This window comes from Medicago sativa, chromosome 2, assembly GCF_051527215.1.
Source record: "Medicago sativa cultivar Bolivia chromosome 2, Bolivia_mono, whole genome shotgun sequence".
Lineage (NCBI taxonomy): Eukaryota > Viridiplantae > Streptophyta > Magnoliopsida > Fabales > Fabaceae > Medicago > Medicago sativa.
The window spans coordinates 80,634,536-80,647,081 of NC_140750.1; the positions used below are offsets into that span (position 1 = coordinate 80,634,536).

The following is a 12,546-nucleotide window of genomic DNA, read 5'->3' on the forward strand; positions in this document are numbered from 1 at the left end:
GAAATTTTGGTTGATCCTTTTTTTTTTTTGTGTTTGAAATTTCTCTCTTATTCATATGTTAAATGTCGAATAGGATACAACTTTTAAAATTTCCTCAAAAAAAAAAAAACTTTTAATATAAAAACTGATGTATTAATTAAATATGTAAATGAAACATATAACAAGTAATACATAAAAAAAAAGTTAAATTTCTTCTTCTATCAGTCTATATATTACTTTCCCACTTTCTAAAACCCTAATGAGTGCGATGAGCTCGTTTGTTTTCTCTGCACAGAGTAACCAAACCCTTCCAGCCACCGAAAAGCCACCTGATCCCCACCAACAACCGCCCCCAAAGATTTCTTTCCGTGATAAACTGCTTGGACCTTCACAAGAAACCCTAATTCGCGAAAAAGAAGACATGATTGAGAAAAAGCTTGTCCGCATTGAACATGAGAATGGCAATCGGTTGTTACCAAAGGTTCACCTGGAACCAGCAGTCTTCCAAGAACTTTGTACACCATGGAAGGACGCTATTGTTGTTAAGCTGCTAGGGAAGAATATCGGATACCACACCATGAGAGAGCGCCTACAAAAAACATGGAGAACTCAAGGAGGATTCGAAATCATGGACAATGATAACGGATTCTTTATGGTGAAATTCGATGAAGCGGCAGATAAAGAAAAAGTCATAACCGGAGGCCCATGGCTAATTTTCGACCACTGTCTTGCAGTCGCACACTGGACACCAGAATTTGCTTCTCCAACTGCCACAGTAGACAAAACAATCGTCTGGGTAAGATTTCCAGGATTGAATCTTGTGTATTATGATGAGAGTTTCCTCTTAGCCATGGCGTCTGCTCTTGGCCGCCCCATCAAAGTTGACACAAACACCCTGAAAATTGAACGTGGAAAATTTGCAAGGGTTTGTGTTGAAATTGATCTCACTTTGCCGGTCGTAGGAAAAATTTGGGTTAACGGACATTGGTATAAAGTCCAGTACGAGGGGCTTCATCTTATTTGCACTAGTTGTGGATGCTACGGACACCTGGGAAGAAACTGCTCCACCATGCCGGCAAAAAACAACACCACCATGCCACCATCACAACCAGCCGAAACTAACTTCCATGAAGACAGTCAGAAGCCGCAACAACCAGGTCCCAACAGCATTGACTCTCAATTGATTCCGGAATCTCAAAACGGTAAGGCAATTACTGTTTTCACTCAAGAATCATTAGCTAATGATGATACAATAATTCATAATGCTGGATAGAATAATGAACTTCATGGTGATTGGCTTGTTGTTACTAGAAAAAAGAGAGTCCCCAATAACACCACTTTATTCTCCTCCAAAACCATTACACCCAAAGGAAACCGCTTTAATGCCCTAGCTAATATCACTGACTCCAACAAAACCGCCCCACATAACCAGACTGCTCTAGCTCGCCCTACCTTTCATGACCAGCCACATGCCCTCCATATCCCCAAGGTAACAAAACGGCCCAGGCATGACCATGATAACTTGACTGACAATCATATGCCAATAATAGCAACCCACAAAGCTCCAATAAAGAACACCTACGTGGCCAAAAAATTCCCTCAAATCTCCAACAGCCAAAAAGCCACTAATGACTCACACAAACATGTCCCTCCTGCACGTAATATACCTGCCCATGCTCAAAAATTAAACCACATTGATATAAACACTAGCTCGCCTATTCATGCTCAACACATAAACCACAATGAAGTTATTTCTAGCCTACATACTCAAACAGAACCAGCACCTAACAACCCCAATGAAACTCAAAACCATGACACCAATGAAAGGGACCAGCATGACACCTTTATCCCTACTGACAAGCATGACACCTTTATCTCTACTGACAGTGACCAGGATTTACAGCATGCCCATGACGAGGACATGGTTACGTAATTGTTCTATCCACCTTTTTTCATCAATGTCTTTGGTTATGGAGGCTCTCCAAGATATCTCAATCCTCTCTTGGAATATTAGAGGGGCTCAAAACAGCAATGCAAAAAGACATTTGAAAGATTTGATGAGAAAATACAACCCAACTCTCATGGCAATTTACGAAACTCATGTTCCGTTTAATAGAGTCTCCACCTTTTGGACCAACACCGGTTACACACCCATTCATATCATCGAAGCAAATGGCCACTCTGGAGGTATTTGGCTTCTGAAACTTTCAGCCATAAACATTGATACTAATGTTATTGATTCTAACCACCACTCAATAACCTTCACTATCAACCGTGGAAGTACAAGCACCATCTGCACATGTATATATGCTAGCCCTAACCATACCCTTCGCCCTAGCCTCTGGACCCACCTTATGAACATCAACCAAAACATTAATGGCCCTTGGATGCTCATAGGTGATTTCAATGAAACCCTCCTTCCCAGTGACCAAAGAGGTGGCATCTTCCATCACAACAGGGCCGCCACTTTCTCAAACTTCATGACTACCTGCAGCCTTCTTGACCTTACAACCACTGGCGGTCGGTTTACTTGGCACAGAAACAACAATGGTATCCGCATTATCTCTAAAAAACTTGATCGAAGTCTCGCAAATGTTGACTGGCGCATGGCTTTTCCTGAAGCTTTTGTTGAAGTATTGTGTAGGCTTCATTCTGACCATAACCCGCTTCTCCTTCGCTTTGGTGGTCTTCCGTTAGCTAGAGGTCCGAGACCTTTCCGTTTCGAAGCTGCCTGGATTGATCACCATGACTATGCGGACCTGGTTAAAAATTCTTGGCGCCTCCCCACCATCACTGCGTCACTGAATAAAGTTAAGGAAAATTCCATCACTTTCAACCATGAAGTTTTTGGCAACATTTTCCAAAGAAAGAAGCATATAGAAAACCGCCTCAAAGGCATTCAGAATTATCTTGAAAGAGTTGATTCAGCTCGTCATTCCCTCCTTGAAAAAGAACTCCAACAAGAATACAACCACATCCTTTTCCAAGAAGAAATGCTTTGGTACCAAAAATCTAGAGACAAGTGGATCAAATTTGGAGACAAAAACACCGCTTTCTTCCACGCTCAAACCATAATCAGAAGGAAAAGAAACCGTATACATAGACTCAAGCTTCCATGTGGCACTTGGTCCTCCGATAGCGATACTCTTCAAAATGAGGCTCAAAACTACTTCAAAAATTTCTTCTGTGGTAATCAACCTATCCATGACCGCATGTTCAACGAAGGCGCCCACCCATCAATTGATGCCGAGGGGAAAATTGCTTTAACCTCCCCTATCACCAAACCTGAAGTGTTCGCTGCCCTCAATTCCATGAAGCCCTACAAAGCCCCTGGTCCCGATGGTTTCCATTGCATTTTCTTCAAACAATACTGGCACATCGTTGGTGATGATGTTTTCCAAATGGTTCAAGCAGCTTTCCAGAATGGTTACTTTGATCCAGAGATCTCAAACTCTCTCATTGCGCTCATTCCAAAAATTGACCCACCCACTACTTATAAAGACTTCAGACCCATTAGCCTTTGCAACGTCATTTACAAAATAATCACAAAGGTATTGGTTCACCGGCTAAGACCTATTCTCACTAACATTATTGGCCCCTACCAAAGCAGTTTTTTGCCTGGTAGGGGTACTTCAGATAATTCTATTGTTTTGCAGGAAATAATTCACTTTATGAAGCGCTCAAAAAAGCATAAGGGATTTGTAGCTTTCAAGTTGGATTTGGAAAAAGCCTTTGATAACGTCAATTGGGATTTTCTCAACATCTGCCTCCATGATTTTGGATTCCCAGACATCACTATCAAGCTTATCATGCATTGTGTTTCTTCATCAAGCTACTCAATTTTATGGAATGGAAACAAGCTTCCTCCTTTCAAGCCTACCCATGGTCTTCGACAAGGTGACCCTTTGTCCCCTTACCTATTCATCCTTTGCATGGAAAAACTCTCTGTTGCTATCACCTCCGCTGTCAACCAAGGGAGATGGGAACCGATCCAACTTACAAATGGGGGACCCCAGGTTTCTCACCTTCTCTTTGCAGATGATGTTCTCCTCTTCACCAAAGCGAAGAGATCTCAATTTCACTTCATTCATAATCTCTTTGAAAGATTCAGCCGAGCATCTGGTTTGAAAATCAACATCTCTAAGTCGCGAGCTTACTATTCTTCAGGTACTCCTCATGGCAAAATCACTAGCCTCACCTCCATCTCTGGAATCCAAAGCACAAATTCTCTTGGAAAGTATTTGGGTTTCCCTATGCTTCAAGGCAGACCTAAAAAAAGTGATTTCAACTTCATCATTGAAAAAATGCAAACTCGGTTGTCCGCTTGGAAAAGAAGACTTCTTAACAGAGCAGGTAGATTGACTCTTGCATCTTCTGTCCTTTCATCCATTCCTACCTACTATATGCAGATTAATTGGCTCCCCCAAAATATTTGTGATAGCATTGACCAGACAACTAGGAACTTCCTTTGGAAAGGCTCGAATAATAAAGGAATACACTTGGTGAATTGGAAAAAAAGTCACTAGTCCAAAGAGTGTTGGTGGATTAGGCATTCGAACAGCAAGAAATGCCAACACAAGTTTGCTAGGGAAACTTGTATGGGATATGGTGCAATCAACAGACAAATTGTGGGTTAGCATTCTCTCCAATAAATACACATCAGGGCCAAACATCCTACATGCCACCGCCAAGTACAACTGCTCCCCCACCTGGTCCTCCATTATCAAGGCTAAAGATATCCTCCATAGTGGTTATGTCTGGCGTGCAGGTTCTGGATCTTCTTCTTTTTGGTACAATCATTGGAGCCCCCACGGGCTCATTGGCTCTCTTGTCCCCATCATAGATATTCATGATCTCCAACTTACGGTTAAAGATGTTCTCACTTATAATGGACAACCCACTCAGGCTCTCTATACCACACTTCCCCAGGCAATTGCTGCTTTCCTTAACAATTATCGCATTACTTTCAACGATAGAGTCCAAGACACATTCATTTGGAAAGAAAACATTAATGGCATCTATACCGCTAAGAGTGGCTACTCTTGGCTACTCGACAATACGGTAACCACTAACAATCCTCCTCACATGGTTTCTTGGGCTTGGATATGGCGTCTGAAAGTTCCTGAAAAGTTCAAACTCCTAATTTGGCTCGCTTGCCACAACGCAGTTCCGACTCTATGTCTACTGCACCATCGCAACATTGCTAACTCTGCCATTTGCTCTAGATGCGGGAATGAAGAAGAAACGCTGCTTCACTGCCTTCGGGACTGCAGTCATTCTAAATCTATTTGGCTCCAAATTGGCTTCACAGATCAGGAGTTCTATACCGAAGGCGCCGCTTCAACCTGGATTAAAAGCCATGCTGCTGGCGCTCGTTCTACCACCTTCCTGGCCAGTCTTTGGTGGTCATGGAGGCAAAGAAATCAAATGTGTCTCAGTGCTGATCCCTGGTCCCCTACTCGAATTAAGCTCCACATTCAAAACACTGTGGCAACAATTCAAACAGCTCTGCATTCTGAAGCCGTCTCCAAACCTGAGCGACTGGTTCGCTGGAACAGCAGCAATGTAAATTGTTTTGTGCTCAACGTTGATGGTAGCTGCTTAGGAGCTCCTATTCGGGCTGGATTTGGGGGAATCATCCGGAACTATGCAGGCCTATTCATTAAAGGCTTCTCAGGTTATCTCGCAACCAGCTCGGACATTTTATTCGCTAAGCTTACAGCGATTCATCGTGGTATTCTTCTGGCCATAGATTCTGGTATTGATGAAATGATTTGTTACTCGGACTCCATGCTCTCCATTCATCTCCTCACTGAGCATGCCTCCATCTATCATGCTTATGCTGTTTTAATTCAAGACATCAAGGATCTCTTGTCCACAAGGAATTTCACCATTCATCATTGTCTTAGAGAAGGAAACCAATGTGCTGATTTTTTAGCTAAGCTCGGTGCTGCTTCGAATGAAGAATTTTCTATCTATGATACTCCTCCAAGTGATCTCCTTCCTCTGATTAAGAACGACGCCATGGGAGTTACCTTCCATAGAGCTTAGGCTTTTTCTTTTTTTCTGTTGTTTTTTCCTTTTTTTTTAGCTTTGTAACCAAAAAAAAAGTCTATATATTACTTTTTGCGACTTTCAAATTATAAAAAGCCCAATAAACCATGTTTATTTTTCTACGACAACAATAATTTAACAAATATAATATAAATTCTTAGACATTTTAACAACACCAACAATATAACTTTCATATCGAAAAATTTATTTAACGGTATAGTTAGAATAATTAAAAAGTCAAGCCCAAATTCATATCCCATTTATATATAGCATAGATAATATTGTTCATATTCTATTGGGGTAGTCCTATTTTAATGAGATTTAATTTTTTAAAAAGGATAAAATAGTAAATAAAATATTTTAAATGTAGGGTAAAATGGGTAAAAAAAATCATCTCAAACTCATGTATTCTCTTTATATATACTAGGTTATATATATAGGTGTAACGGTTCGGTTTGGATTGATTTTTGGTCAAAAAAATGTCCAAACCAATGAAATCTGTATCGGTTCGGTTTGGTTCGGTTTTTACTATTTTTCAAAAAAGAAACCGAACCAAACTAGTTGGTTTTGTTCGGTTTGGATTGGTTCGGTTGATCGGTTTGATTGAAAATACAATTAAAAATATTCATATTTTCACAAATTTGTATTTCATGTATATAGCATACTCAAATATTTCATAGATCTTTGTTTTCCATGTTCTATGTTTTTCAAACTACTTTATATAATTAACATGAAAAAATTAACATGAGATAAAATCAACAATGAGGAACGATAGATTAGGTGTGATTGACGTCTAGAGTTCTTTTTTAGTAGAAACGAAATAGAGTGTGAGGGATGAGATGATGATGGGAGAAAGTGAATGAATTAAAGAGTATTTTATGTTGGACTTTAATTTTGAGCTTAATCACAAATGTGTGTAAGAGGAAGGATAATATTACTAAAATTGGGAGTGAGGTTAGCATCGGTTCGGTTTATCGGTTTGTTGAATTTCAAAATGAAAATCCAAGAACCGAACCAAACTATATCAGTTTTGGTTGGTTCGGTTCGATTTTGAACCGAACCAAACAAGGTCGGATATTTTTTAGGTTTGGTTCGGTTTGGATTTTCGGTTTCATCAGTTTTGTCCAAATCAGCTTATAACCCTAGTTATATAGCACTTTCTGCCCATCAGACTACTCTTTTTATTGCGCCAACTTGTGTAAATTATAAAAAAAAAGGCTTAATTGCACTTTTAACCCCTCAAGTTTCTCAATTGTGCCATTTTGGCCCCCCTAATTTTTTTTGAGCTATTTTGGTCCCCAAAGTTTAGCCCCTTTCTGATTTTAAAGCCCCTCACTTATATATGGTTAGATTTATTTGAGGTCTATGATAGTAACATAGACCCTTCACACCTAATTATCTCTCCCCATTTCTTCTCTTCCCTTGCCATCCTCCCTTATTCTTTCTCTGACCAACCCACACTCAACGCAATTTCTATTTCTCTTGGCCTTCTTCTGCATTTATTTCATTTCCATTCAATTTTGGTTATGTTCCTTCGATTTGAAAAGTAGAATATATATATCTAAAGCTTCTTTAATTCCTTGTAACTTCTGATGAAAATTGCAATATGGAGATGATGAGAATGCTTGTTAACTATTACAGTCAGAATACTAAAATTAAAAAAATATGGTGGAAAATAAAAATAAAAAAGTTATTCTTCTCTTGGAACCATCATTGTTACCATATTAAAACAAAAATGGTGTAAACTTATTCTTCTTTCGGATCCATCCTTGGATACACCAATTTTAAGCTAATTAAAGCAAAATTTCAATTAAACAAGTTTTCAATCAACGATCCAGCAACTTTGCTTTACTTGGTTCATCATTGTTCTTAATGTGAATTTGTTACCATTTTTCTAAATTCCAAGCCACCCGTTTTAATTCATGGTGTCCAGTTTTGACCGATGGGAAAAAATCTATTATTTGAAGTTTTTGAAGAAGTTCTGGATTTTGCTGTTAGTTGATGAAAGAACGGGGAAGATGGTAAGAGAAGGAAGAAAGGGGAAAGAGATGATGTGGTGTGAAGGGTCTATGTTACTAATTATAGACCTCAAATAAATCCAGCCATATATAAGTGAGGGACTTTAAAATCAGAAAGGGGCTAAACTTTGGGGACCAAAATAGCTCAAAAAAAACTAGGGGGGCCAAAATAGCACAATTGAGAAACTTGAGAGGTTAAAAGTGCAATTAAGCCAAAAAAAATTACAACATTTAGATTTTAATTTAAAAGACACCTTCATGGGTGGCTTGTATGTATGTATGTATGTATATATATATATATATATATATATATATATATATATATATATATATATATATTTGTTTCCAAGACTCTTATATATTGTTATAGATAATATTGTTCTTATTATCAGCTAGTTGAACCGCTAATTTTATCGGACATTCAATTAGCTCATCAACTACTAGTCACTTGTCATCATCCATTAGTTTCTTTCTCTTTTGTTTCTAGGGTCATGTTACTTGTGTCTTAAGGGCACAAGTTAAGGAACTATAAAAGGAAATAAGAAATAAATCTTACGTTGAAAATTTAAATTATTAAACTTTTACAACATTAAATGCACAAGTTAACATTTCTCTTGTTTCTAATAGATATATCGGGGTTTAATCCCATAGAAATGAAAAATCTTTTGTAACTAAATTAGTGGTATAAATTTTATCTCGATAATATAAAATCGGATCAATATTACGAATGACAATATTTGAGCTATCACCTATCAATCATCAGCATTCATTTATAAACAATAAGCTAACTTATCAGTTTTCCGCCGTTTTTAAAAAATATTACTTAAATTTGGTCAAAAGAAAAAAACTTTACTTAACTGTTCGCAAGTTTTAAAACATCTCTTGACGCATAAATGATAATAATGGAAAATGTCTCTAAAACATGTTATCGATAAACATTCAACACGACATTCAATAAATGGCGAAAAAGCACGAGCTTGAGTTACAACTAGCATAATCACCAACATCATCGTATAACATTTTTTCACTTGGCTCACTACCATAACTCTTTTTAATATTTTTTAACTTTTCTTAATCTCCACTAAAATTCTCAACTTTGTGATGTTTCAGATTTTGTTCAACACTCACAGAAATAAGGCTTGCATTAAAGCTTTATTTATAGCCAACAAAATCAGGAAAGAAAAAAAAAACTGTAAGATAAATATATGAAAAAACAGCAATCAGGCATTCAGTTCCAATTGGAATGCTTTAATTGAATGAAAACGGTGAGGAAGTTTCGGTTGAACTTTTCTTTTTTTCTCCTAGTAATATGGAGTTTGTCGTAAGTAAAATTTTATAAACAATTGTTCCATCCAAAATTAAGTTCAGATTCTTTTTCTCCACAATTCATTTTTTGGTGGAACTCATTAACTATTTGAGCTTGATTGTTTGATTGTTAAATGTCAAATATATACGGCTTTTAAAATAAAAACTGATGTATTAATTAGATATGTAAATGGGAGATATAACAACAACTAATGCATAAACAAATGAAGTACTACTACAATAATAATGTGTCCACGTGAGCATAACTCAGTTGGTAGAGACATGCATTATTATATACAAGGGCCCGGGTTCGAACCCTAGATACCTCACTTATTCAACTTAAAAAATTAATAATACTTTCAGTTTTGTGCTTCAACAATTCAACCCATTGTCTTTTTCCGAAGAAATAAAAAACCATTTGCCTTAAATTAATAGCTTTTACAGTTGCAAACAATAAATTTGAATTGGGTTAGCTAATATTATTGTATACCGCTACTACCAAATGGTTTTATAGATCGAAATACTAGAGTTTTAAATACATGAGATATACCAGTAACTCATAAATAAATGATTGAACTACCCACTATAATTATATAATATTAGTGTTCAGACGAGCATAAAGTGTCCATCTATCAACTCTTTTTATCGCGTTTATGGGTATAAATTACGAACATTGTTTTTTAATGAAATTTTGATTTTAGAGTTAAAGGCAGGAAGAGAGGGAGGATGTTTGTTTGCTATAGCATTCCAGATCATTACTAGTGCATCTCCTATAGCCAAATAACAATGGAGCCTGTGGACTCTGTCAACTCTTGTATCATGTATATTGAGGCACATCAGAACAAATTTACATTGCGAAGATGCTTAGTCAAAATCACACAATTGCTAGATAGATTTAAATTAGTAGTAATACTAATCTTCTGCTTTCTATCTCTTTTTAGGTTAGTATTCAGTTTGGCAAAAAAATAGCTTTTGGTTTTCCTCTTGGTCTTGTTCATTATTCCATTAGAAAGGAGAGTTTGGACAATCTGTATCTGCAACTCCCTAGGTTGAAAGAGAGACAAAAAAACTTTAGAATCATCTCTTGTATATAATTATCATATCATTTGTTAGTTACTTATGTGGATGATTTATTCACGCTTTATGGCTTTTGACGTTGATTTGTTAGTTCCTTATCATATCATTTGTTAGTTCATAATATTGGTTCTACAAAAATTTAGATGCCTTCAAAATTTTCCACATACAGAATTAAACCAAACCAGCAACATGCACATACCATTAATTCGCACACAACAGAAGCTCACAAACCATAGAACAGAATAGTACAGATATGAAGTTATGCAGTAAAACATAAACTAGAAAATGTAGTAGTGTAATATTATGCAGAAAACAGAAATGCAGAATTGCTATTAACAATATGTAGCAACAGAAACAATGATCAAGGTTGCATATGACAGGAATGCTGAATGCAAGAAAAAAGAATCGAAGACACTGCATTTAAAGCACACAATTATGCAGAAAAAGCCAGCAGTGCAGTAAAATAAGTAGCACAGAAATTAACAAGAGGAGAATAAATGTACACACAAATGACACAAAATTTCTGAGGTTCAATCAATATGACCTACTCCTTGCGAGGTACTAGTTACAAATAAATAACCCCTTGGTTCTTGCCCCATTCCAAGTTCAAGGAACTTTGGACGTGGTTTCAGAATAATTCCCAACACACTATTAGTCATAGTAAAAGTGAGGTTGAGAAGTGAAAGACTCACTAACAATCAATCATATCTCCTAAGCTCAAGATAGAAACAAAAAGCCGGAGAAAATGAACAGGCTCAAAACTGATATAGAGCATCCATCAGAAATCTCTGCCTTGACTCTAAATTAGAGGAGATCAAGAGACAATCAAACCAATAACCAATGTACTGAACTCTTACTTGTATAATTACACTCCACAGATATTTATGATGTCTAGGCAATTCTTGAACCTGATCTAGAATAGGAAGTGACTTAATGAACATGTGTGAAGGATTGTCTTCCAATGCAGTCTTCTCAATCCTAACTTATTCAGGGTTAATGATCTACTAAAAACAATAGTCAAGACTCAAGACTCATATGAAGTTACTTCACCCACAGGTTATGATACAACACTGCTGATTTGTCATCTTTTTAGATAATTGTGCTTTGCAGTTCACTTTTATGTGGAAAGCAAAGTATTCTTGCATAGCAGCTCAAATTATAAACATGCAATACTAAACACTGCCAGGTTGATCAGTAATAATCAAGTTCCAAAGATAGAACCTATTCTAACAAAAACCTAGATGTAGAGACTAGATGGTTCCAGCTTAATAAAATAACCATTTCACTAAACAAAAAATTTCAGCACAACAAAACAGTCAGAACATTGAAGAATCCTAGTTATGCTTGTCACTTTTCTTTTTGGAACCCAGCACGGTTAGAACAATTCTTCCACAAATTGGTTTAAAAAAACCCATCAAACGTTATTTTAGTAAAATATAGATGTTTGATTACTTTCAAGCAAATTTATTTGACATTTGAATCTCAGTTTAATTGGAGGTAATAGAACATAGTTTTTTCATGAGATAGTTCTAACTTAGAGTAAAAACACTCAAGTACATACATAGATCATTTTCCTTTAAAGTCAATTTTGGTCAAATTAATCACAAAATCTAAGTTAATTCAAAATCATATTTGTTAAACACTCACCCAAACACACAATCAACACCCAACCTACAGCTACAAATTCGGGTTCCCTACAATGAGAGTATCTAAATCCTGCCATGTGATGTAGAATGGACAATTCAAGAGCACTCCTCTTTGGAGGAGGATACTCCTACTCCCACTGGTGTGATTGAAGGCGTATCAGGTGTCCGACACGACCCCCATCACATGTAATTACATTGACATTGAATTATGCCATTTTTTTTCAAATTATTATTGATGTCAAGGTGTTAATGTTTGTATTGTGTCCGTGTTTGTGTGTTTGTGCTTCATAGTATTAAAAACCTATTAAAACCATATAGTTTTGAGTTTTAAGCAACCTAATCCAACATTTCATCAAACACATATCCATTACACTAAACAATAATAAAATTGTCAAGATAATTACACAACCATAGCAACTTCACAATTGAGGGTATCCAACATTTCAACAAACACCCACAAGGCAACA

General features: G+C 36.7%; 1 protein-coding gene across 1 annotated transcript; it reads left to right on the forward strand.

Annotated features, from left to right (window-relative positions):
- The first annotated feature begins 247 nt into the window (after window positions 1–247).
- On the forward strand, window positions 248–1,252 carry LOC146951321 (uncharacterized). The gene has a single exon (XM_085748726.1). The coding sequence runs from the start codon at window positions 248–250 to the stop codon at window positions 1,250–1,252; it is 1,005 nt and encodes a 334-aa protein (XP_085604852.1).
- The last annotated feature ends 11,294 nt before the right edge of the window (window positions 1,253–12,546 follow it).

Excerpts from the sequence above, each read along its gene's own strand:
- LOC146951321 (XM_085748726.1), top strand. The coding sequence starts at position 248 with ATGAGCTCGTTTGTTTTCTCTGCACAGAGTAACCAAACCCTTCCAGCC.